Source organism: Vidua macroura, chromosome 6 (genome assembly GCF_024509145.1).
Source record: "Vidua macroura isolate BioBank_ID:100142 chromosome 6, ASM2450914v1, whole genome shotgun sequence".
Lineage (NCBI taxonomy): Eukaryota > Metazoa > Chordata > Aves > Passeriformes > Viduidae > Vidua > Vidua macroura.
In genome coordinates this window covers 10,074,618-10,098,304 of record NC_071576.1, presented here as the reverse complement: position 1 = coordinate 10,098,304, position 23,687 = coordinate 10,074,618, and the positions used below count along the sequence as shown (strand labels likewise).

The 23,687-nt window shown below is 38.7% G+C and overlaps 1 protein-coding gene across 12 annotated transcripts in view; it reads left to right on the top strand.

Moving 5' to 3' along the window:
- The window catches only part of MARK3 (microtubule affinity regulating kinase 3), a 65,669-nt gene that overhangs the window by 6,793 nt on the left and 35,189 nt on the right, over positions 1-23,687 (top strand). For 10 of the 12 annotated variants that reach the window (XM_053979246.1, XM_053979241.1, XM_053979252.1 and 7 more), the window contains exons 2-7: positions 1,884-1,922; positions 6,242-6,433; positions 12,289-12,342; positions 19,248-19,296; positions 20,005-20,070; positions 22,539-22,609. In XM_053979246.1, the coding sequence (XP_053835221.1) occupies positions 1,884-1,922; positions 6,242-6,433; positions 12,289-12,342; positions 19,248-19,296; positions 20,005-20,070; positions 22,539-22,609 (471 nt within the window). The remainder of the gene's footprint in view (positions 1-1,883; positions 1,923-6,241; positions 6,434-12,288; positions 12,343-19,247; positions 19,297-20,004; positions 20,071-22,538; positions 22,610-23,687) is intronic. The other 2 variants (XM_053979243.1, XM_053979253.1) reach the window with 1 other exon arrangement.

Below are 23,687 nucleotides of genomic sequence, written 5' to 3'. Positions count from 1 at the left end.
TGTCAGAGGTATAGCTTCCATGTGCTAAAGGCTGTTTACTCTTCAGGTTCCCCCTTTAATCCGGTGGTTTGACAGATCTGACCTAATTAAAAGAGCCACTCGTTTTCATGAATGTCATACCAATTACATGAATGAACACTATGACAGGCTGAGAACTGCGCAGTGAAATCTTCCCCTTTTGACAATGGAAGCATCCCAATTAGTGTTTTCTTTCCCTTAACATCTATATTCTATTTCTAGAAGGTCTGCTTGTCTCCCTTGATGAATTCTGACCCTTTCAGTTGTTCCACTCGATTGCAACATCCATAATGGTTGGACTGTAGCCCATATCAGTGAATAAATCTGCCCTCATGGGTTGATAACTTCAGTGCCACTTTAGGTGGATAGCATTTTTCTTCATTGGAGACCCTTTAAAATTTTGTGAGATGGAAGCCATGACTGTTTATCCTTAAGATTGATTATGGAGCAAGCTAGTCTAAAAACTGCCTTTTAATTGTATGTGTTGGAACCAAGTAATTGGTTATGCAAACATCAACATATGCATAACTGGGTCTGACAAAACCTACCTCGCTCCATATCCTGATTTGTGCCTTGGTCACTGGTAGGAGGGAAGTAAAATCAGGACGAGTACAGGACATCTTCAGCTGATGCGTTCCTGTTTTGTAATCTAGGAAAATCATATAATATATAATACATGATGATTTAGGGAATCCCAGAGCAGTAACTGCACTATAAACAATTGTGGTTGAGTGTTTGCTGTGACACCCTTTGGTGGCTGCCAGAAACGTAAGTCTCTGTTTTGACTTTCCAGTAGAATTCCTTCGTCAGCAGTTGCAGGATGCCCTGCTGTGCTGTTTCAGGGATATCTGTGCTCAGTAAGATGCTACCTCTGTGCATATCCTTAGGGCTACCTTTTTGCTCTTACACTGAGTAGTACTCAGCACTCTGTGTGTTCTTAAAGATGTTAATGACAATGGGAAATAAAATGCAACACATTGTTGGGAAGGGCTGCAGTGATATTTTGTATTTGCATGTTTGATTTAATATATTTCTGAGTTTTTTTAAAAAAACAAACTATGGTATGTTTCCTGTTAAGTTTTTCTGTAAATGAGAGTGCTAGTGGGAAGTGCACAGCCAGAAATTACCATTTATTTATATATTGTGTGCCCAGGTTAAGGCAGTGAAGCAATTTAGTGTCTCAAATGTTCATGTCCTGGAATGCTTACATTATTAATATTATAAGGTATAGGCTTTAAGTACAGTTTTTTCTTATTACAATTAAAAAAACTGAATGAAATGAGACTGTCATGACTGTTACTGGTCTGACAGCTTTCCAAGAAATTCTATAATATCACTTTGTAGTATTTCATGCAGAGGTTAGGTAACAGCTAAGGTAATAAACATTCCTGGAGACTTCAGTAAGACTAAATTTTATTAGTTCATTTTTGCTGATGATAAGCTAGTTCTCACTATTTGATTAAATAAACACTTTTTAAAAGTTGATGCCATTTGTCCCCCACATTTCAGAAAGAGTTTCCTATTTACTGTAATTAAACATGGATTTTTGCAGGTCTTGGACATTCTGATTTCTTACCATTTTTCAGCTCTTGAATGGATATCAGATTCTGTTTCTTTCAGGTTTTTCCTCAACTTTTGGCACCTTCTTAAGCAGATCAAGTACTTTGATACTAGTCATCGTGTGCCCTGTGTGTTTCTAATTCTCTGAATGTTAAGATATCTGAAACCATACAGATAATGGATAAAACTAACATCTACCAAAAAAAAATTTCAGTTGTTGACACCCTCATACTTCATTTGCTTTTTACTTTTTTTCCTTTTCTTTTTTCTTTCTCTTCATGCTAATCATTATCTGGCTATGAAAGGATGTCGGCTCATCATTGGGGGAAGGCTTTTGCGAAAAGGTGGGTTTTGTGTTGTGTTCCAAATGTAGTTGGTCTTGGGTTCAGTCCCTCCCTTGCAGTAAGGTCTCTCACAAATGGAGATGTTTTACTTAATTTCCTTCTGGGTTGAGTAATAATAGGGTGGGGCTGAGGGGAGGAGGAAAATGCTTTGTTTTGGGGTTTTTTTAATGATGAAGGTTGTCCTGTTAGCTTGAAAATGGATGGTGCAAAAAAAGAACAAACATTTCAAGTATTTAAAAGATTCTTAAGTGCAACCTGACGCATGCCAAGATATGGAAGAAAGTGCTTTATTGTCAGGAGTGGATTTCAGGAAACTTCTTTTAAAAGAGGTGGTAACTGGCAAACCTGAAGTTGCACAAAGTACCCAATTTCCTTGCCTCAGTTTCCCTCTACAGTGTAATGGTCTTACTTAACATGAAGACAGATATTTGGGGAATCACTCAGCCCTGTTGAGTTCATTTGCAAGTGTTATTCTTACACAGAAAACACCTCCAGGAAATAGAACTCACCTACCACAATGTATGGAAACTTATTACAAATAAACACATGCTGATTTTATGTTTTTAAGACAAAGCCTGTGTCTTCTTGAAACCATATAAATTTGGACCTGGAAAAGAAGCTTGAAATTGAACATAGTTTTGAGGGGTCAGTGTAGTGAGGAAGGCAAAATCTGTAGAGTTGAGGGGAAAAGACAAATGACATGCATCTCAGTTTGAAAAGCAGAGGATGCTATTGCCATTTCTCTGGGCTGAGATTGGCACTGTTAACCTGTTTGCTGAGGAAACTGTCCTGGGAAGTACTTGAGCACAGCCAGATGCTGTACAAGCCAATGCATGATTTGAGCTTTTATTGGACCACCTATATTTTGCTTTTTGCCTACACCATTTAGCTTTCCATCTGCCTATCATGGCTTCTTGAAAATGACTAGGTTGGGAGAAACACTTTCACTCAGTTTTGAGTTTATGCTCTTCATTTCCATATGCAAAAGAAAATCCATGTTGAAATGGACAATCTGTTTTCTGTGGTTTTTAGAAAGCTTGTTGTCTGTTCCTTATAATAATGTAACTGACAGAGGAAGGACTTGCTGATAGATTTATTTATGTAAAGTGGAATATAGTCCAAATTAGATATGGTTGCAAATGTCTGGATTTGTACAGAGTGAAACATGGCTTTGAGCAAATCAGTTGGAGAGAACTGAACTGCTTAGGAACACACAGCTTGATACTTAAAACCCACAGCTGAAAAAGGTCATATTCTTGAAAAGAAATCATCTGGGTTGGGGTGGAAATGCAAACCTCCATACAAGGAGATTGTGTTCAGTTTATCAACCCTAGTCCAAATGAGTTCACAGCTTTTAATGCTGCCCTTCAAATGCAAAGCTAGGAAGCATGAAAAAATTGTAGGACACAAGTAATTTCTCAACAAGAGGACAGTGAAGCTCTCAAGACACAATTACTGGGTGGGATAGAGTTTGTTAGTATAACAGAATCTTTCCTTTTCCTGATAGTCCTTATGTGAAGTAGGGTATGAGATCAATTTTGGCTAACCTGTTCTCTGGCTTGCAGCTATGTCATGCCTGATGCCCACATCTCAGCTGCTTCTTAGGCTAGCTCAGGACTAACAGTGTTTTAGTTCAAGCACAAGGCAGCACAACTACTGTGATATCAGTCAGCTGTGTGGTTCAAAAGCTGTTGAATTCAAGTTGTTGAATCTGTCTGCTGGAGAGCCTAAGCTAACAAGCCCTGCTGGGAGGCAGTCTGGTTCCTGCTGAAGCCAGCTTGTGCTGAGTGCCCAGGTGTGGAAGGGCGGTAGTTTAAATAGTTCTGATACACTTCTTTTTCTGAGGAAAGTTATCAACTCAGTGAAGTGCAATGTAAGTACTACAGTATTCCTGGGATGCTGTACTTGAACTGAAATGAACCTTCCTCTGTATATCCAAGAAATATCCTTATGGCCCTGTACAGAACATCCTGGTCCCTGATCACCAGGGAGGATGTAGGAGGATGTTAGCATCTAGAATCAGCAGTTGCTGCTTTTTTCTAGCTGGTCTGAATAATTTGACACTGAAAGGTATGAAAGGAGCTGACAGAGAAGTTCTCTATGTTGTGTGTTGCAAGGTTTGTTAGAAGTCAAAGTTTAGGGAAATACAGAGGATTGGCATTGCTGTGCCAGTACACACAGGGGTGGCTAAGATGGCCTGAACAATCAGCACCAGCCTGACATTAAGGACATGCAAAATACTGAAATTGTTAATATAGGATTTCCCTGACTTTAGTATGTCCTTCAGTTGTTGATTGCTCATCATTCCTCTCCTTGAGAATTACTGATTGATAAACACCCAATTGTTGCAGGTCTCAAGATATTATTGAGAACACTGAATTATTATCAAGCCTTGAATTTTTACTGGATGTTGTTACGGATTGCTTCTTGTTCTTGTGCCAGTTATTAGTGGTTTGGAAAAAACGTGTACTCTTGCTCCTGAAAACTGTGATAAAATTGCTAGACTATGAAATAGGGCAGGATGGGCCTCTCATTAGGAACACTTGATATTCTGCATGAAAAGAAACTTTGCATTTCACTTCAGCCAAATGTGATCATGCATGTAAGGATCCAGGAATGAGAAGCAGTAAATCAGGGTTGGTGTTGGGTGGTCAGGTACAGATGGTCTTCTGCAAAGAGGATTAGTTCTGCCCCTGTGAAATCAGTGGGGTGTTGAACAGAAGATGCAGCCTCTGTGTTTAGTCCTGCTGCACCTACTCCTGGTATGGTAGATCCATGCCTACCGTGAGCCCCACAAAAAGATGTTGGAAAAATAGAGGAGGGTTCTCAACAGAAGTACAGGAAGTGTTTCCTTGTCTTTAATCATTCCTACACCAGCCTGTTTAGGGTGCTCAATATACATACCACTGAAGTGAAAAGGTATTGTGATCCTAGAAATTAAGTACCTCTATGGGAAGTGCAAGTCTTGTGGCAATTCAGTAGCCAGGCAGTAAGGAGAAGCTAAAGCCAGATTGATACTAAAACATTGTATGGTTTTTAAAATAGTAACTATTGAAGCAATTTTCTAGGAGTTGCCATAGACTCCTATCAGTAGGATTTCTTAAATGAAAGTGTTTTTAAAAATAATTTGATCACAATTGTTGCATTCAAACTAACAAATCAAAGAAGCTAAGATGTGAGAGTATATGGTCACATGGTTATGTCAGGCAAATGAAACTTGCCAAGTGTCATGCAAGCACGGATTTGTTCATTTGTGCCTGTACCATGGTTGTTAGCTCTTGAGGTATGATCTCATCCTCACACTACAGTGATTTGCAGACTGAATGTTGCTGTATGCCAGTTTCCTGGTTGTCCCAAATGGGTTTCAGCAAGAGGAGTAGTAGTAGAAGAGCAAGATCTGGGGTTTCTGGGATGACTATGAATTTAATGTGTCATCTTCGGTGGAGCCAGCTATTTGTTCCACGTTTGGAGGCCCCTAAACATTTCTAACTAATACTTTAATGAGTGTGGTTGGTGTATGGACCTCGACCATGATTTAAGAATGTAAGAGGGCACCTGCTCTTTCATAAACAGGCTATCAGGAAGTGAAAAAATACTTAAATCTTAACCATGTGATCTAATGAGTAAAGACTGCTATAGATAATGTATGACCATTCCTTTTTGCAATCAGTAGCTATTCAGGGAAATGAGAGTGAAAGAAACTTGAAAGATTGCAGACAGTGTCTCAAATCTCTGTAACTGGCTTTCAGGTTATCAATGTTCAAGGTTTCAGTACATTAGGTAAGATTTCTTCCCTTGTTCTCCAGGTCATCCTGGGTGTTTTCAGTCATGTGGGTCTGTAGGAACAAAAGTTTAGTACCACAGAAAAGAAAAAAAAAACCTTTTTTAAAATTAGTATAAGTTGTCCAATAAGGGTTAACGATTTGTGATCTTAGAAAATATGTATTTGTGTTTCCTTTCCAAAGGCTTTCTGCACTAGTTATGCACAGTAATGCAAATGGGAGATAATATTAAACAGCTCCATATTTTGTACCTGATCTGGCAGTCTATGTAAGTTACTTAGAAATGCTCAGTTGTTGCTGCAGTGCACATGATGTTCCACTGTCTTGACCAGGTGATGAGGTGAACGTTGTGTCATGAACTGGGCACCACTTTATTGCCCCCATCAGAACAAAGTCCAGTGTGAGTGTGAAGTTTCAGTTGGGTCCTTTGAAGATTTCTTCAAAGGCATTGCTGATGTTTTTGAATGTTGTATGCTTCTCATCACTGATGTGTTTTGTCTTTATTCCTCAGCCTTACCGTGTATGTTTTTGTTGCAGCACACGTCCCATGGAGACGGACGGCAGGAAGTTTCCTCTCGAACTGGGCGCTCTGGAGCTCGCTGCAGGAACTCCATAGCCTCCTGTGCTGATGAGCAGCCGCATATTGGAAATTACAGACTCCTTAAAACTATTGGAAAGGGGAATTTTGCAAAAGTGAAACTGGCAAGGCACATCCTAACTGGCAGAGAGGTAAAGTGGTATGGGTATAAACAGCAGTGAGTTGCTCTAGGTGTGAGGGTGTTCTTGGAATAGCATCATCTAAGTCGGTGAACATAGAGCACATTTTACTAGAGAGATTGCCACTGATGTAGAAAAAAGCAGAAATTGAAAACTATTTTTTTAGTAACGATTACAAAACAATTTCTCTTGGAAATGGTTTAATAAACTTGTATTTTTGGCAAGTCTCTGTCCAGCTGAAGTATGTTAAAGTTTGCTACTAATATTATTGGATAAATCCTCCATTTTTAAAAACCAGATCAATATACAGCAATTAAATAAGCTTGTTGGAAAGACTGCCTCTTAGTGTCTCTATACTGCAGTTATTGGAGGCGAAGTCGGGCATGAGAACTAAATGCTGTCTTAATTATGTTCCAAGTAGCCCAAATGCAGTATTTTCTTGCCAGAGCCATGTATCTCCCAGGAATCCTAGGGTGGATCATCCCATGGTGTCTGCAGTGCTGGGTGGCTTTGGGAGGATGCTTCAGTTTGTTCAGGGATAGTCTGTGTCAGTGACAGTTTGCTCAATGTGTGCAGTATAGACCAGCTTTCTTTTGCATCTCTTCTTGGAGTCGAACTCAGCTCCGTATTCAGTTTCTGCATGCCACTGCAATGTAATTAATCACTTGCACTTAATGGTGGTTCTGATTTGGTGAGCTATAGTCCTGTCTGCTTGTTACAAGAATGTGTTTCTTAGTGCTGTTTTATTAAAAGCAACTTTGAAGTACTGAAAGAGGGAGAAGCACCTTGCTAACCTTTTCTTGCCAAACCTGTCTGATGAAGTAAATGTTTGCTGATACCAGCAAGGACTTTTACAGAAGCTGTGTTGCTGACTGCAGTGCTTTAAGGGAATTTCTCTTCTGAGCTAATACAGGGTTTAGTAGCAGGAACAGAGGGAAAAAGAGGGGAGACATTGTTTTGCAAGAGCTGTTGAGATAGATTTTTTTTTTTTGACTAACAGTTCCCATTGTTTTCTGATGTTAAAGTTAGTTCTCATTTGTAGACAAAGTTTTTGGTTAATTCCTTTCCACTTAAGTTCCCTCCTTTTTTTACTGATACTTAAGATGGGATATGCAAGCACTTGGTTAATATTTCTTTGCTATTGCTATAGGTTTAGAACTTGGAGATAGATATGTGTCACACTTTGAAAAAAGTGAAGTACATTTTTCTTTACTTGCAGATAACTGTGTTGACCCCTGGTTCATCATTTTTGTTTGAAATTTCAACAAATAAAGGGAACAGTGTAAAATTTTTAGCTAAATTTGGAAAGGTTTGAATATTAAGTTTCTTCCACTCTCACAGAATTTATGTAGTTCAATCAATTCAGAGCATAAATACTTTCTGGGTTGTGACCATTGGAATGAGAGTTATTCCTTAGAAGGGAACAATTAAACTAATTTTATAGGAATATCTTCAAGATATTTAATTTTTTTTTTTTTTAAGAGGGAGAAGAGTAAAATTTCTCTTCTTGCTAGATAAACTGTACAACATTGATAATTTTAGATGTCTGTGACCAGAATTATTTCCAATATTTTGGATAGCAATTTCCCCAATGTCATTACTTCACCCTTGCCCTTAGAGAAGTATTTATCTGATCAATCTTCAGATTGTGCTAGCCTTTCTCGTGGCTGTTAAATTGATGTGTTTTGCTTGTGATCAGCAGCAGCACCAACCTTGTATGTTGAATCTCAGTTTCATTGCTAACTCATCTCCAAGGTTGTTTAAATTGGTTTTCCAATTTGTATTTGATGGTGCCTCTTAACTCCTTCAACAGTCTTAAACATTATGCTTTGACATCCTGTGCCAAGGCCACTGATACAGATATTAAACAAGACTGGTCCCAAAATTTTGTCCTTGAAAAACTCTTACTCATTTATTTCCAACCTAATATCTCTTTAGCCTCTTTTTTTAGGAAACAAACAAACAAACAAAAACAACTCTGTGCACTTTTCAGCTTATCTAGTTGAAAAATTTCCATTCATCCTCTTAGATGAGGCTTTTCATTAGTCCAGGTAGTCATATCTTGTGTATTTCCATAGGGTACAGTTAACTGTAGGAAAATATGTTGCATTTAAACCTTCTCTTTCCTTGTTTTTTCCCTGCCAGTTTTGAGATCAGGAATTTTATGATGAATTGGAAAAAAAAATGTCTGCTCATTTCTAAACCCTGCTGTGCTGTTCTGTTCTTGGTAGATGCTAGGAACCTGTGCTGCAAGAATGCTTTTTTTTCTTTCTCCTTTGAAAACCTGCCTCTTGTAAGAGTTCCAGGGTCATATTCTCAGCCTGGCCTCAGCCAGATGGCACTTAGCTTTCTGAATTTTTGATTTCCTGCTTTACACACTTTCTCCTGCAGCCTGTTCTGTCTTTGCTTCTGTTCTTTTTTCCATCTTATGTACCAAAACCTAAACTAAATGCTTAGTTTGGGAGTTACACTTAAATGAGTTTTCAGCTCTGCTAAATGAGTTTTCATCTCTGCAGCAATGTTCTTGCTGTATTTGAACCACACTTATCTTTTCCTTGTTATCTGTGTCTCTGTTCTGAATGTCCTTTTAAGTGACCATGTCAGGTTCACTTTTTGGCAATTCCTTCTTTATATCTCTGTGCTGAGTAGCTTCCAAATCCTGAAGCAGATCAGTACTTTTCTGTCACTTCCTGGGAGGAGGATATGTTTGTTTAAGCATTCTTTTAGAGTAGTTGCTCATCTCCTTGCATCTGGAGTCCTTCCCTGGGAATTTTCCTGTTGCTTGAGATGAAGATTTCATATTTCCAACTGGAAGTTGGGAATTCTAGGACTCTTTTTCATTTCCATTTTTAGTGTGTCTGCAGGATGCATAATGAGTGCCCATCTTCAAATTACTGAAAGGAAGAAATGTTTAGCCCTTCAGGGGATGATCAGAACATCAGCCTAATTTGGGGGGGTTGAATTGTCTTGCAAGGAGCGTGTGGCCAGAGATTAGCATCACTGCATTAGGACTGGTGCTTGGACACACCATCCTTCTTGGTCCTCTGCCTAGGAGAGTGTTATTTGTAGGCTGTCTGCCCTTTTGAAACCACAAGTCTTCACTGTCAATCTGCTTTTCTTAATTCTTTACTGCAATCCATGTATTTTCTGTTGTAGTTTTATCAAAAGGTGTTTCCTCTGACAAGTTTTCTGTACCTGCCAAAATGAATCTAAAATATAAAACTACCTTCTGCTATTATTGAGGTAGCCAAAATTATTATGGACCCTTCTGCTTTTTTAAAGATGTCTTCCGTTAATAGGCAGGGAGCCGAAGTTTCCCAGTGAGGCTGAATTCTTTCAGAACCCATGTCTGACTCCAAGGAATCTATTGTCATCTTCTTTCTGTTCTTCTCTTGGAAAAAGTGAAATTTAAGAGGGAGAAAGCATTCTGAATAGTAGCAGTTTGGCCAATTTGCTCAGTGTCCCAAACTCTGATTTCTTTAACTCCCTTATTTCAAATCATGTAGGGGAAATGTTTTAAGTCACATTATTGTGAATGGTGGAAGCAAACTCAGTTTTAATTCTATTAACTATTTCACACAGAATATCATGGCAGTGGTGTAATAGTGTAGGTGGACTTGCATTTTTCCAGCACTGGCCCTAGCTCACAGTACATGAAACCATTCCAAATGCACTTTATGTAAAGAAAGCAAAGGTTCTGCTTTGAAAGGCAATTTAATGTTTTGTTAACTGTACTTAGAAAATTCTCCATTTAACTTTCTCAGGCTTGTCAGAACTGTTCTTGAGGGCAGGCTGCCTTTGGCTGTGCTTTGGAGACCTTATCAAGGCACCTGAAGTTGTTCCCTGTTCTGATGATGGGTTCAAGCTCTCACAACCCAACCCGTGTTAACACATTGTACTCTCAGTGTTCATGTGGATAGGAATTCTCTAAATTCATCCTGCCTTTAGGGCTATAATTAGTGCACTGAACAGGCCTGAGAGTCTGTCTTTTGGAAACTGAGATCTGTACCTTCCCTGCATCTCCAGGGCTGAATTTGTTTGACAGTGTCAGAGACCTTTCTGGTGATCTGGCACCAAGTGCACACTGAGGTGAGCTGGTTTTGCAGTAACATGGCACCTTAAGGCTTGATGGATTGAAAAAAGTTTACATCTTTTAAAGATTGACCAGAATGGTACAGTCAAGAACAAAAATGCAAACTTTTCTGCATGGAATGTGCTTACTAAGTGAACAGCTATGGGTAGTCTTGGGGCACCAGGTCACTTTCAAATAACTTTATCTTCTGTTGACAAAGGCAGTGCTCGCTACATCCAGCATTATAAGAGTCCAGCATTATAATCCAGAATTACAAGAGATTGCAGGAAGCGAGTAACTTTGAACTATTGTCACAAAGTTAACAACAGGCAAAAAGGTAGAGATAAAAATCTTTCTTGGTTTCGTACACAGCTGCTAATATAAAAATACCTGTTGCTTAATGTCTTTCTCTCTTGTTTGTATTTTGAAGTGATTTCTCAAGGTTTTGCAATGGAATTTTGCCTCAGGAAATAGTGATCTATAATTTCAGTAGCTTGTCTTAGAAGAAAACACTCCCCAGAGTAAAAGCATTCTTAGATGGCTTCTCAGTCATGTCTCATCGTATCTTGCAGCTAGAAGAGCTCAAAATAAATCTTGAATATCAGTTTCAGAAAACACCATATCCATTATATAATTCTGTGATGCACCCAAGCGTTGAACACTGTTCCCCTCTTACCCTCTCCATCGTGACAATCCATCCCTGTGTTTTTGCACTTGAATGTAGGGATTTAAATTGGCTATGATATAAGATATTCTTTATTCCATATGTCACCAACCCCAAGTTAATGAGGTGACAAAGATAGCTCAAAGTGATGCAGAGAAATGGGAGCTGTGGCATGGGAAGGAGCAGCATCTACTGTTTGAGCCAAAAATTGAAGTGGAGTTGAAAGCCTTTGCTTTGCACCAGGGAGGTATTATAATCAGCTGAGTTGCAGCATCTTGCCTCTTTGAGAGGCACCATCTCCTTCTGTAGAGCTTATTCTGGTATGTTTAGTCTCTAATTTAGAAAGGAAAAATACCAATTGGTGTGTAATTCTAGGAAGATTCTCATTTCTTATTCTACTTCATCCAGTATCCAAACTGCATTGCACTGAAGTTTCTGTTGCCTATTCATTGCTTCAAATCTTCAGGGTCTGAGTAGTTAGCATGGTATGGAATTTCTCTTCTGCTTATTATGTGAAATTTTTATTTTGTTCTTTAATATTTCTGTGCAGCATTTACTGAAAAGAAGAGAACAAGTAAAGTAATGTACTTACCCAAAGTGTTGTACTACGGCCAACGTGTTTTTGTTGATTTCCAAGCGATACTTTTTTAATACCCATCAGGGAGGAAATTGACACAAATATTTAGTGAATTTCCAAAGATGAATTTACTTCTTGCCAAATTTGTGTGGAAATGCTTTCAATATGCTCTGAAATCTCTGCTTTTAGAAACTGCCAATGCCCAGTCACTACTGTGTAATCTGTTGTGTAATTATACTGTGTAAATATTATCTGTAGGCGCACTGCTCTCTATCGGGGCACTGTCTGCTGTTGGAGCTTCCACTGTCATGAGTGTGATGGTCTTAATGTCAAGTCAAAGACTCAGCAAGCTTCTCATCTTAATATCCTTAAAATACCAGGTTTTTTTTTCCATTCCTGCTTCTAGTTTAAATACAATAATATAATTTGCAGAAGGAACTTAAGAGTTTTTTGTGTAATTTTCATGTTTTCCATGTCTGTTACTGGATTTGAGCATGTTGTAATAACGTGGTATTGTTCCTATGGAAAATACTGATCATGAACTCTTCCTTTAGGTTGCCATAAAAATAATTGACAAAACACAGCTGAACCCAACTAGTCTACAAAAGGTATGTTTTTACCTTTAATCTTTCAACTGTATTATGACTTGTTCGCTTCCCCACCTCCTTCCATTAACCCTGAATGCCTATGCTGGAGAATCTGAAGCATTGCATACCTTTGCACACGTCTGACCACTGTATTTAATAACTGGTTTTGTAACAGATATTTCTGACAACCCTGCAGTTGTTCAAGCTGAACTCATACAGAGCTGTAAACTGAGAAAACAGTGGTATTTGCCACTTCCTTTGTCTTCCAAGCAGAGCTGACTCTGTAGAGAGGACGTCTGTGGTTTGGTGTCATGCCCCCATGTCTCCTTTGTGCCAGTTGCTTTCTTGAACTTAGAAATGCAGAACTTATGTTCTGTCCTCTTAAACTGTCCTTGCAAATACTGCCTGTGGACTGAAGGCCAGGCAGTATCTGTGCCTTTCATGTAGCTTGCAGCAGGAGCAGTGATGCAGTTGTATGAAACAAATTGGGCCATGGCTATTCTGGTTTCTTCCTTCTAGCTCTGAATGTTTAATGTGCTGTTACAGTTGTATCACCTTATCTTTTTAGTACAGAGTGATAAACCCTGCTCTTTCATTAAGCAACCCAGTCTGTTTGGGAGTCCGTGCAGGAAGTGCATTTAAATGTTACTTTTACTTGGGACTTCTCTAACTCTGTCCTTTTAAGTTCTGCAGTCAAAGGCTTTTTGTTTACTTTTGAGTACTTTGATAAAACCCCTTGAAATATTTCTGTTTGAACAAGAGAATACGCAGGATTTACCTGCAAACAAAATGAAAGAGAGTAACTAGAGTAAACTGGAGAATATACACATTTGTATTTTATGGAAATACTAAAAAGATCATGTGACTAGATTTTTTATCAAGAGTAATGGTGCAAAAGTAAATTGGAAAAACACACAAGTTCTTACATTTTATGGTTTAGCTGAGAGGCAAAGAATAACCTGTAGAAGAAAGGCTCCGTCATCCGAGCAGGTGGCAGCTTTGTATGACTCTGTAGACAGGGTAAAAGTAGATAATCTGGTTCCATTTTTCTCAGAATTTTTCTCAGTTTAGTCCCTGAGGTTATTGGTGGTTTCTGAGTAAGCAAGGTGAAAATAAAGTGCAAATTAGTTAATGTGATGGATTAGAAAAAGTTGATTTCTGTGGCAGATTGCAACTTGGAATACCTAAATAAAAATAGTTGAATGCTTGAAACACTTGAAAAAGTGAAACAAAAACGGTGTGATTAAAAGGGGAAATATCAGGGCGTGGGAAGAATGGTCAGTGAGAGCTAAAGAGGCCATGTTTTCAGTTAAAAATGTAAAATCATAGTCCTTCAAATGGTATTACTTGAGATTGGGCTGTAATGCCAGTTTGAGCTCATATTGGGGTACAATACAAACCTTTTACAAGTCACAGATGTTCAGTTGGAAAAGCCACAGAGTGTGCATGATGGGCCTTTGATTACTGGGTTTCAGCTGGGTCATGGCTCCATCTCTGTTGTAATTTAATTTTTACTTACAATTTATAAAATTAGATTAGGAAGTGTGATTTGTAGTGTGGTCTTGTGTACCACTGGATTTCTTAACTGGGAGTCTGGAAGAATAGTACCGAAATAGCAGGGCAGATATCAGATCAAATTTGTGGAGTGAAATTGCTAATGTGCTCTCATCTCTAAGCTCATTTGTTATACGAGCACAAAAAGATTTTCGTAAGGTGTATCAGTTTTCAATTCAAAAACTGAAAGCAGTTTTATTAAAATTAAATGCCTGCTTGCCATAGGAAGCAGAGTGAATGGACAACATACAACTTGCCAGCTTTGCCTGACCAAGGCTTTTTATTTTGCAAGCCTTTGCCCCCTTTCCCCCAGCACTGCCGGCAGTGCCGCAGCCTCGGTGCCTTTGGAGCCAACTGCACGCGCGACCCGTGGATGCGGGGGAGGCTAAGATGGAAGTGCTTCTGATCTTGCACTTCTGGAGAGAGAGATAAAATATTTGAGGTATGGTGGGGAGGGAAGGGCTGTGCCCAGAAGAGGGTGTGGTGTACAGCGTCTCAGCTGCGGTGTAGCTGCATGCCCGAGTCATCCTTAGGTGGGGAAACAAATGGTGATTAAAGGCTGCCAGTTCTGATTTCTTTGTGTTCCATCTTGCACATCGATACTTCAGCTGCCAGGAAGAAGTTAACCTTGTTAAGGACTTGCTTTGCTTTCCGGAGCAGTAATTCTTGGTATGCCCTCGCTGCAGCCCTGACAGCTCCATACTGATACTCAGCAGCACAGCTCTGAAGGGTCGGGTTTCTTGTCTGCTGCTGAGGAAGTTCTGTGGCAGCCACATGCAGCTACTCTTCACTGTTGTTTTAGGACCTAATTACTGCTCTGCTGCTCTTGCTTAGTGAGGAGGAAGCTGTAACTGGTACTTCCCTGCTTTGAAAGAAAAGGGAATTCTTAGAAGTTTTTTCCCATGTTTGTGGTGTTAGTCATAATCACTGTTCTCCACAAATGGACTTGTGTATGCAATTCCAGTGGATATTGGTCTCACTGCAAACAAGTGCTGATGCTACAAAGTTCACTTCCTCCTAGACAAAAAATAAAATAGTTTGATTTTTTTTTCTTTTGAGTTACCAATGCCATTATATGCAAGGGTTTTTTTTGCAAGCTCATGTAATAGCACTAAATTATTTCTCATTTTCCTGTTTTAGAACTCGGCTCCTCAGCCAAATATTTTTATTCATTATGTGCAGATGTTTTGCCACTTACTTGGGCAATACTTATTGTTAAAGTGCTTAAGTGTTCTTAAACAACAATTTTAACATGGTTCATGTCCTTTCTGACCATGGGTCAATCAGTGTGTTAAGAATTGCAAGAAAAGGATAAGAATTTTAAATGCTCAGGCTTTTCTGTTTGCAGTGAGTCTTTCTTTCTGTTTGCAAGTTATGCTTAGTTTGAGGCAAACTTGTATTGTGTAAAGGCTTTTTGCTTGAGGCTCTTTATTAGATGTAGGACATATTTCAGTGAGCAATTACCAGGAGAAGCCTAATACACAGGTCAGGCTTGAGCTGGCTTGGGACAACATCCTGTGAAAAGCCTCCTCCTTTAAGGGAGAAGGTGACCAGGAGAAGTTGGTGCTCTGCAGCTGGCACTGAGTCACTTTTTAGCAAACTTTTTCAGCATTTTTAAAATATTTGTTACAGTCTTGTGATAGCTACTGTGGGAGCACTTCTAGTCTGTCTCTTGCTGTGTTCAAAGAGAGTTAGCCTAAAAGAACCAGCTTCCATTGCTGGTGCGTTGGGGTGTTTATATTCAACACTTTGGCTCACAGCATTAATTAAATGGCATTCTTTTCCTGTATCTGACATGGCTTACACTCAAAGGACCAGACCACAACAAAGCTGAAAGCCATTTGTTTGGCAGACTAAGGATGTTTGTCTTTGCCTGGAAACGTTTGTAGAGCTCCTGTTGACGGAAAATGAGCTGTTCAACAAGCTGGGAGTAGCTTTGGATCTCAGTATTAGAAATTAAACTGATGAGAACTGTTTTCAGTTGTTTGTCTGCCTTTCTAGTTTCATTATGACAAGTAATTTTCTAATACTAAGAAAATAATTTTCTGTATTGAGAACCTTCGTGTTACATTTCCTGATATTACGCCTTGTTCTGTGTTCCTGTGGGCAGGGAACCTCAGAGATGTCAGGTTTTATCATACCTGGCTGTTTGCAATGGATTTTATTGTGTGATGATAGTTACTACATTATTTCCTAGAAGCTGATGCACATAATATTTTGGGGGAATGAAATCTGTAAAACCTTTATCCAGCATACTTTGGGAAAGTTGTACGATGTACATTTTATCCCTCTATCAGAAATAGACTGTAATACATATTACAGTGTCAGGAATTTGCAGATATCCCCATCTGTGTCAATATGCAACATATAACAGATAAATTGACTAAGAGTGCACAATCTAAAGTGCATTTTTCTGACTAAAATTACAGTTTGGTGGTGGTATTGTATCCTGTTCTCAAGTATTTTTATTTTTAATTTCCTCTGAGGCAGAAATAGTCTGTTTTTTAAAAGAGCTTGTTCCTAGTCACCCACTTGAACAAATGGCTCATGAAGTAGAAGCTGCTTTTTGACATGATTCATTCAGGTTAGTAAAGCAGAGTAGTCATTTTGTGGACTACAAAAGCAGAGTGTTTTGGTGAGAGTCTGACCCAGCAGGCTTTATCTGGGTATTGGGGGTGGAAGATATCAGATACCAATTGAGAGTGAATTAAGCAAACTCTCTTCGAAACCATAAAAACTGGTAAGAGACTTTCAGTTATATAAGCTGTGATTAAAAATATTAATGGAGTATTCAGAATATGTTATACACCAGTTTAGCTGAAATGAATGAAAAGCAAGAAAAAATAGCTGTAGATTCAACTGCTTTTAAATTCCTGATGATCAAGAGAGAGATGATGTAGTCTACCCTGTCTGATTACATATGAAAAAGCTCCAGAAATAACATAGTTTAAAAAAGAAAATAAGGCAATTTTACCTCTCTAGAAGATAAAGAAAACATGTCCACAGAGGTTTTGAAACTATTTTGCATGGCCAATAATTTACTTGGTCAATCAATCGTGATTTCATTTAAGCAGCTTGTCATCTAGCAAAGTGTCAGGCACAGACCTGGATAACAAGATAATTAAAAGCATTTGGAAAACTGTTTTTTCTCTGTTCAGGTAGTGTGCCAATCCCAGCTGGTGCTGTAGCAGGGAGAAGGTCTCCTGGTCAGTGCAGTGAGGATTGCTCCCCAGATGCTGGCATTTGCAGAAATTCTGTGATTCTGAAATATCAGAAAGCAGAGAATGGTTAGAACAGCTGGTCTCCAACTTGTGAATTTTTCCTATTGATTAGTTTAAAACCCACCTCTTGCATTTTCTTTTATTAAAAATCACAAAGGCACAAGGATTTTGTTTTGTTGACTCTTTGGTTGTTTTCTGTTTGTTTCTAATGTTTCACCTTTTTTTTTTTTAATTACAAAGTTTCACCTTTTCTTTACTTTTATTGAGTAAATACACCCACAAGTTTTTGAGTTGTTACTAATATGTGTAGACATACCAAATTTCTTCACTTTATCTGAAATCTGACCTAAGCCAAATCTTCCAGCAGCACTTTTTTTCTTGATGTAATTAACAATGCTGTTGTTATCCCTATCCTGTATTTACAAAACTCTTGTTTTTTTTCCTATGTCTGCATTCACTTGGAGCTGTGGACTTCTATTCTGCTTCAGTCTCTTTACATGAAGTTCAAGATGATGTTAGGTTACTAATATTCCTGTAGAAATTTGTGTTCATTTTCTAATAAAACCTCATGATTACTCCCACTTTTTGAAGCATGCTGTTAGAAAATAATTGGCACTGAAGAACATCAGCCCTCTGGAGTCTTGGGCTGGCATGGGTGAGCTGCAAGGGAGAGCAGCTACACACTTGACTGCCATGTAGTGTAGTGCATAAAAAGAGAATTCTTTGGTTTTCTGTATACAAGAATATTTGTGCTTCAAGTTTTTTTGTAATGATATTTTATCTTGGAACTGCTTTTAATTAATCTGCTATTTACCAGCTTTGTTCAAAGCAATGTTTTATAGTGCAGAAACATTACCTGTGGCATTTTTAGTGATATGGTTACGAATTTATGTATATCTTACAATAGTCTTTTGCAGAAGCGTTTTGAGAGGTGATAATAATTTAAACTGTTCAGTCGTGACTTTGCTTTCATTTCTATTTGTTGAATGTCACTCCATATTTTCATTAAGTTGCAGAAGGGCAGAGTGTGATCTGTGTGACAGACAAAGTTGAAATCTTCAGAAATAGTTACTCAAGCAAAGCCCTCTTCACACGAGTATTGGCAGTGGGGGAGGGACAGACAGGACATGAAACATGACAGTACCTTTACAATCAGTACACTATCTCTGGATTTAGGGCAGGGGGTATAATGTCATCCTGCAGCTTGAAACGGGCAGTTGTCCCTCACCACCATCCTGCTGGGGTGGGCTAGAGATGGAGTGCTTTTATATGGGGAAGTTGTGTGTTTTCCGTGATTTTTCTGTTAAATAATTCCTGCACCTTGTGTGTCAGTCAGGGTTAACACCAGTGCTTGCATAAAGGGAAGCAGCACGATGGGGTCAGGAAAACACTGTTTGTGTTCTGTCCTGTTAACTTTGGCGAGAGCGTTCAGCGCGTTGCCCTGTCCGGGCAGGCTCAGGCTGTGTCTGGGATTCAGGCAGGGCAGCTGTGCTGGCAGACCCAGGACTGCTGTGCCTCAGTTGCCTTGCAGCAATACTTCTGAAGGGCTGAGGGGTGGCCTTGTCTTCCCTTCTCTCCTTAGAACTTGCTCCTTGCTGGTGATGTTGGATAACATGGTTTTTGCACAATATAAATAGCTGACTTTTCACCTGTGAGCTGCTGTTGTAGCACAGTAATTCTTGGGCTTTGACAATGTACTGAACAATGCTGAATTCATACCAGCAATATACTGCAGTGGTCTTCTAAAGGTGTTCTGGTGGGGATTCACAAAAATTTGGAGCTGTACTTCTTGTGAAGGGAGTGAAAGATGTGTGAGATGTACTGGTCAGCAGGAAGCTGCATGGGCTCTCAATGCTCTTCTGACCCCAAAAGTCTGCAAACCACAGGGCTAAGGTCACTTCTTTCCTGAGCTGTCTAGAGTTCTTCCTGGGTGTTTTCAGGTTTTTGAGGGTTGATTTGTCTGGGAGGGGTGTTAAGCAGGCATTTAACTCTTCCCTTCAATAATTGCTTATTTCATGAACTTCATTGATAATGTTTAATAATGTTTGCTCTTTGTGTTTAAATGACTATATCAAAGTCATCAGTCTTTAAGGAGAACAGTTGTTTATTAGTGATTTCATTAACTTATTTCACGTTTTATGTTCATTTCAGCTCTTTAGAGAAGTAAGAATAATGAAGATCTTAAATCATCCAAATATAGGTATCTTGTTTCTTTCACATAATTTCCATTTCTGGAGAAGTTTCAGCTTTTTCACTGTTAAGATTGTTGTGGCATGAGGTTAAAAGATTATTTTGCACTGGAGTGTGAATTTACTCTAAGATAGCAGTAATAAATGGTATTTCAGAATTGTGTGTTTAAAAACATAAAACAAACATTGTGATCCCTTTGCACAGAACTGTTATTTGCATAGCTAACTGATAAATTTGCTCCTTTTGAGTATAGTATTGATTTCTGACTGAATTCAGGCTCTCATTAAAAATTAGCATATACACCAAAACCAAGAAGTGGTCAAGAATTTTTTCAAGTTTGTACATTTAAATGATGTGGTACTCCTATGGGACTGTCAGCAGACTGGTAACTGATTTGTCACCACGTGTGTCAGTTCAGTGCACATGCGTGGCTGTTGCTGATGCTCAAATCTGTGCATGTTCTGCTTAGTTTAGTTATGTTCCTGAACATAAAGAAGCAAAGTATTGTTTCTTGAGAACATGTTGTTCTGTATGAGTTGACCAAATGTGTTACAGTATTTTCTATTTAAGAACATTGGACAGAAAGCTTCTTTAGAGTAAATAATCTGATAGTGGCAGGCAAACAGTTTGGGTATTTTTCCCTCACAGAATTCTGTGGGGTGTTAACATAATGCTTCTGCAGCTAGTTAACTGGTGACTAAATGTCTTTCTTTTCTAGTGAAGCTATTTGAAGTCATTGAAACTGAAAAAACTCTCTATTTAATAATGGAATATGCAAGTGGGGGTAAGTACCTTTTTGCTGCAGTGACACACATAAGCAAATTGCTAAGTGAGAGAAAGCACTTGTTTTCTTGAAAGTTTTGCTTTCTTTTTCAGCAAATATTTATGTCAAGGTAGTGTAAAATATTAAGCAAAATCTTTAATATGCACTGGGACTTGTTTGGTCAACCTAAATAATAAATGTAACTTGTAAAACCAGCTTCTAAATTGACTACAACTTAGTAACATTTGCTTTTTTTTTTCACAACTCAAATTAATTTGGAATCTTATCTTGGCCACTGATTGTTCCTGCCCATAACAAATACTAATGTTCTCAGTTTACTGTATTCAGTTCCCTACCTCTGGTGTCCTATTTTGTAAAATCATGTTCAGATTAAACATTTCTGTTTCTTTAATTATTGCTTTCAAAAGCATGAGCACTGCAACTTCTGTTTTTAGATGTTGATGACATCTTACATATCTTAATCACAGGCCTTCTACTGTCACGAATTGTTAGGCTTAGCCTTATGCCATTTTAGAAAGAGCTTAAATGCTCTTCCTGATTCTAGAGGGGATGGAAAAATGCACATTGTGCAGTGTCAGATATTTTCACCAGAGCCAGAATTAAAGTATTCAGGCTTAAGTTACTCCTTGCTGGCTAGAACTTAATATCATTCAGCTTGTCAGTGTGACCCTTGAGCACCAGCATCTGGGAATCTCAAACAGTTGAGGCTTTTCTTTAGGTTTAAGAAGGATGTAGGCTTTTTTTCAGAGAAAATCAGCATTGAATTCAGACTCTTGCATTAGATTATGTGAAGTTTAATCAATTGCTACAAATAAAGCAAGATTCTCTACCCACCTGTGTTTTCTTCCAGCAGCTTCCTAAATACTCAGCCAAGTTTTGCTTAAACAGGAACAGAGTGGGTATTATACCATTAAAATATTGACTAGTACAGGTGTTTGGGGAGACATCTCTGTGTTCTTTGATAGCACTAGACTTAAAAGTGAAGTCTTATTGCCATCTAGTGATTGGCTTCTACGAGGTAGAAAGGCCAGTGGTTCTCTAGAGGAGTGAGGACCTTTCCTAGGGTGATAAGGCAGAGGTAAGTACTGTACTGGTCTAAAAGGCCAAGAGCAGTAACTTTTGATGTGCCATGCTGTGCAAGACTGGAGTGGCTGGTAATCACAGTGGCAGGCATCAGATTCCTTATTTTCTCTTTATCAAGGTAGAGGTCATCCTGATGCACATGAACTCTGGCTGCAGGATGAAAGACATTATTGCTACAGCTGCAACTCTTCACATAAATTTGGGATAATTCTTTCCCTGGTGTCTTTTTCTCTGAATTATGAAGAAATGTTCAGGTTTGCTGCTTCAAGGTTTTTTAAGAAACAGCTGTGAAATACAGCTGGGAGAGTTATCTGAGTTGAGTATTAAAGAATACACTGCAAAGGGAAGACTATTTTATGGGAAGTGCTGACATTCCCTCAGATAGCTCAGTGGTTACCTTCCCTGCAGTGTGACTCCTTTTTTATTGCAATCTGGTGGAGTTGCGTCTTTAAAAAAAAAAAAAATGATATTACTCAGCTCTTCCCTTGTGAGGTGGCTGTCTACAAAACCATGTTTCCTTGCTCAGTAGGGAATGTTTAAATATTTGAACCACTTCTGAAGTTTTTATGGTTTTTGTATACTACTGAGCATTTTTAAAAACTGTTAGTAGTTCTTATGTACATGACTGTTGGTTTCTAGTAAAGAAAATCTCCCATGCTTTCACAAACATGTCAGTGCTTCATTGGCCAGTGGCTTGCACCTAAAGCTCAAACATTGTAGTCTGTATTGACATGCTCTAAAATGACCGCATTGATTAAAGAGGGGGAAAACTGAAACACAGTAGATCCTCAGTAATCTTTAGTCATCCACAGCTGTACAACAGTGGCCTTGTTCAGTGTATTTTACAGGTATGATGGTTGTGTGAGGGATTATATCAGTGTGTCCTGCTGTGCTCATTTTTGTGACCCTCCTTGTGGGTACTCTTCCAAGCCTAGGTTAAAGCTAAGGTTTTTGATTAGAACCATTTTATACACATGCACAAAATAAAATTCTAGTGTTGGTATGATAGCATTTACAAATGTCATCAGCTATTCTCATATATGAAGCTTTTTTTTTTTTCTGAAGCAAAAGAAACTCTTGTGAGAAAGTCTGTGAAGGGGTAGATATCATCTTTGTTTACAAAACAGAAGTATGCTGCTCAGTTTCTATCCTAAGTAATTGGAAGGAAATGGTTTCCTTTGTGTATATCCAGTCACTCATTATTTTCTTGTAAAAGAGATGATGGTGTAGTAAATTGCACAGCAGTTGTGCCTTGTTCTCTTGAGCTCTCCTGTAATCATAAACTTGAAGTACAGTAATTCCAGTGAAGCTGCTGTGGGCAACTGCTGGAGAAGAATCTCTACATTCTGGAATTGGCATTAATGTATCTTGTTATTGAATTGTAGGGGAGGTGTTTGACTATCTGGTTGCACATGGAAGAATGAAGGAAAAGGAGGCTAGAGCTAAATTTAGACAGGTATGTATAACATTCCTGGATGTCAGCTTTCCCCTCACCCCTGTTTTTAATGCTGAAATGAGTAAAACAGCTGTCCTTTGCATTTGACTTACAGCAGTGTTCAGCATGTTGTGGGCTTGTAGCTCTGAGTAAGAAAAACCTTATGTCACAGCAGTACTTTGAAGGAGTCAGTAATCTGTTCAGTGGTGCTGGTTTCCTTAGTGCTGAGTGCCAGGGTGTCCAGGAGTGCCAGAGCACAGAGACTGCTTGGTTTGGAAGTGTATTCCATTCCAAAATACATTTCCTCTGGGCTGATTTCATATGTCCTTAGCTCAGCAGGTCTGTAACATTTTGGAAGTTGTTCAAATGTAGCAGGCTACTAACAGGCCAGTTTCAAAATGCAGACGGTGCATGTAGTAGGGATCCATTCACATTCATCTGCTTACATGAGAAGATACTGTTTAATAGTTCTAAAAAGTCACAGAAAAGTAATGTCTAGACTTGTTAGTTTAGCTTTCTTTATGATGAATAAGCTAGCCCTGCCAAGATGTTGGAATTTCATTGATCTGTAAAAAGCTTTTCCATTCTACAGTCAAGCAGTACTGAACATAACCAGATACTTTTGCATAAGTAATTTAAATCCAAATGTCTGCTCTTGTAGCATCTGGAGTTTCAGATCTGACCAGTCTTACACACTTGTTTTCTGCTCTTGTGCTGAAATTTGTAAATGCCTATTCCCTTTGGTCACTTGGATAGCCTCGGTAATGTTGTAAAAAATAATAAATGTCGAAATTCTGCTCCAGCTTAATGGCACTTGAAAATAATGAGTAGAGACAAGAGTGTTTTTTTGAATGATATGTAGGGGTTTTGAACTGCTGGATCATGGCAGTGATGTGTCAGTCAGTTTCTGTGTTGGAAGGGGAGGCTCTGATGGTTTCACTTTTAAAGCACAGTCACACATGAAAGAAATTTGATGTAAGATATGACACTTCCAGGAACTAAATTAATGATTTTGCTTTGTTTTCTCTCATCTTATTAAATCTTGTATTTACCCTTTTTAGTCTTTTGAGGGGAAAAAACCCACACCAAAACCACCACC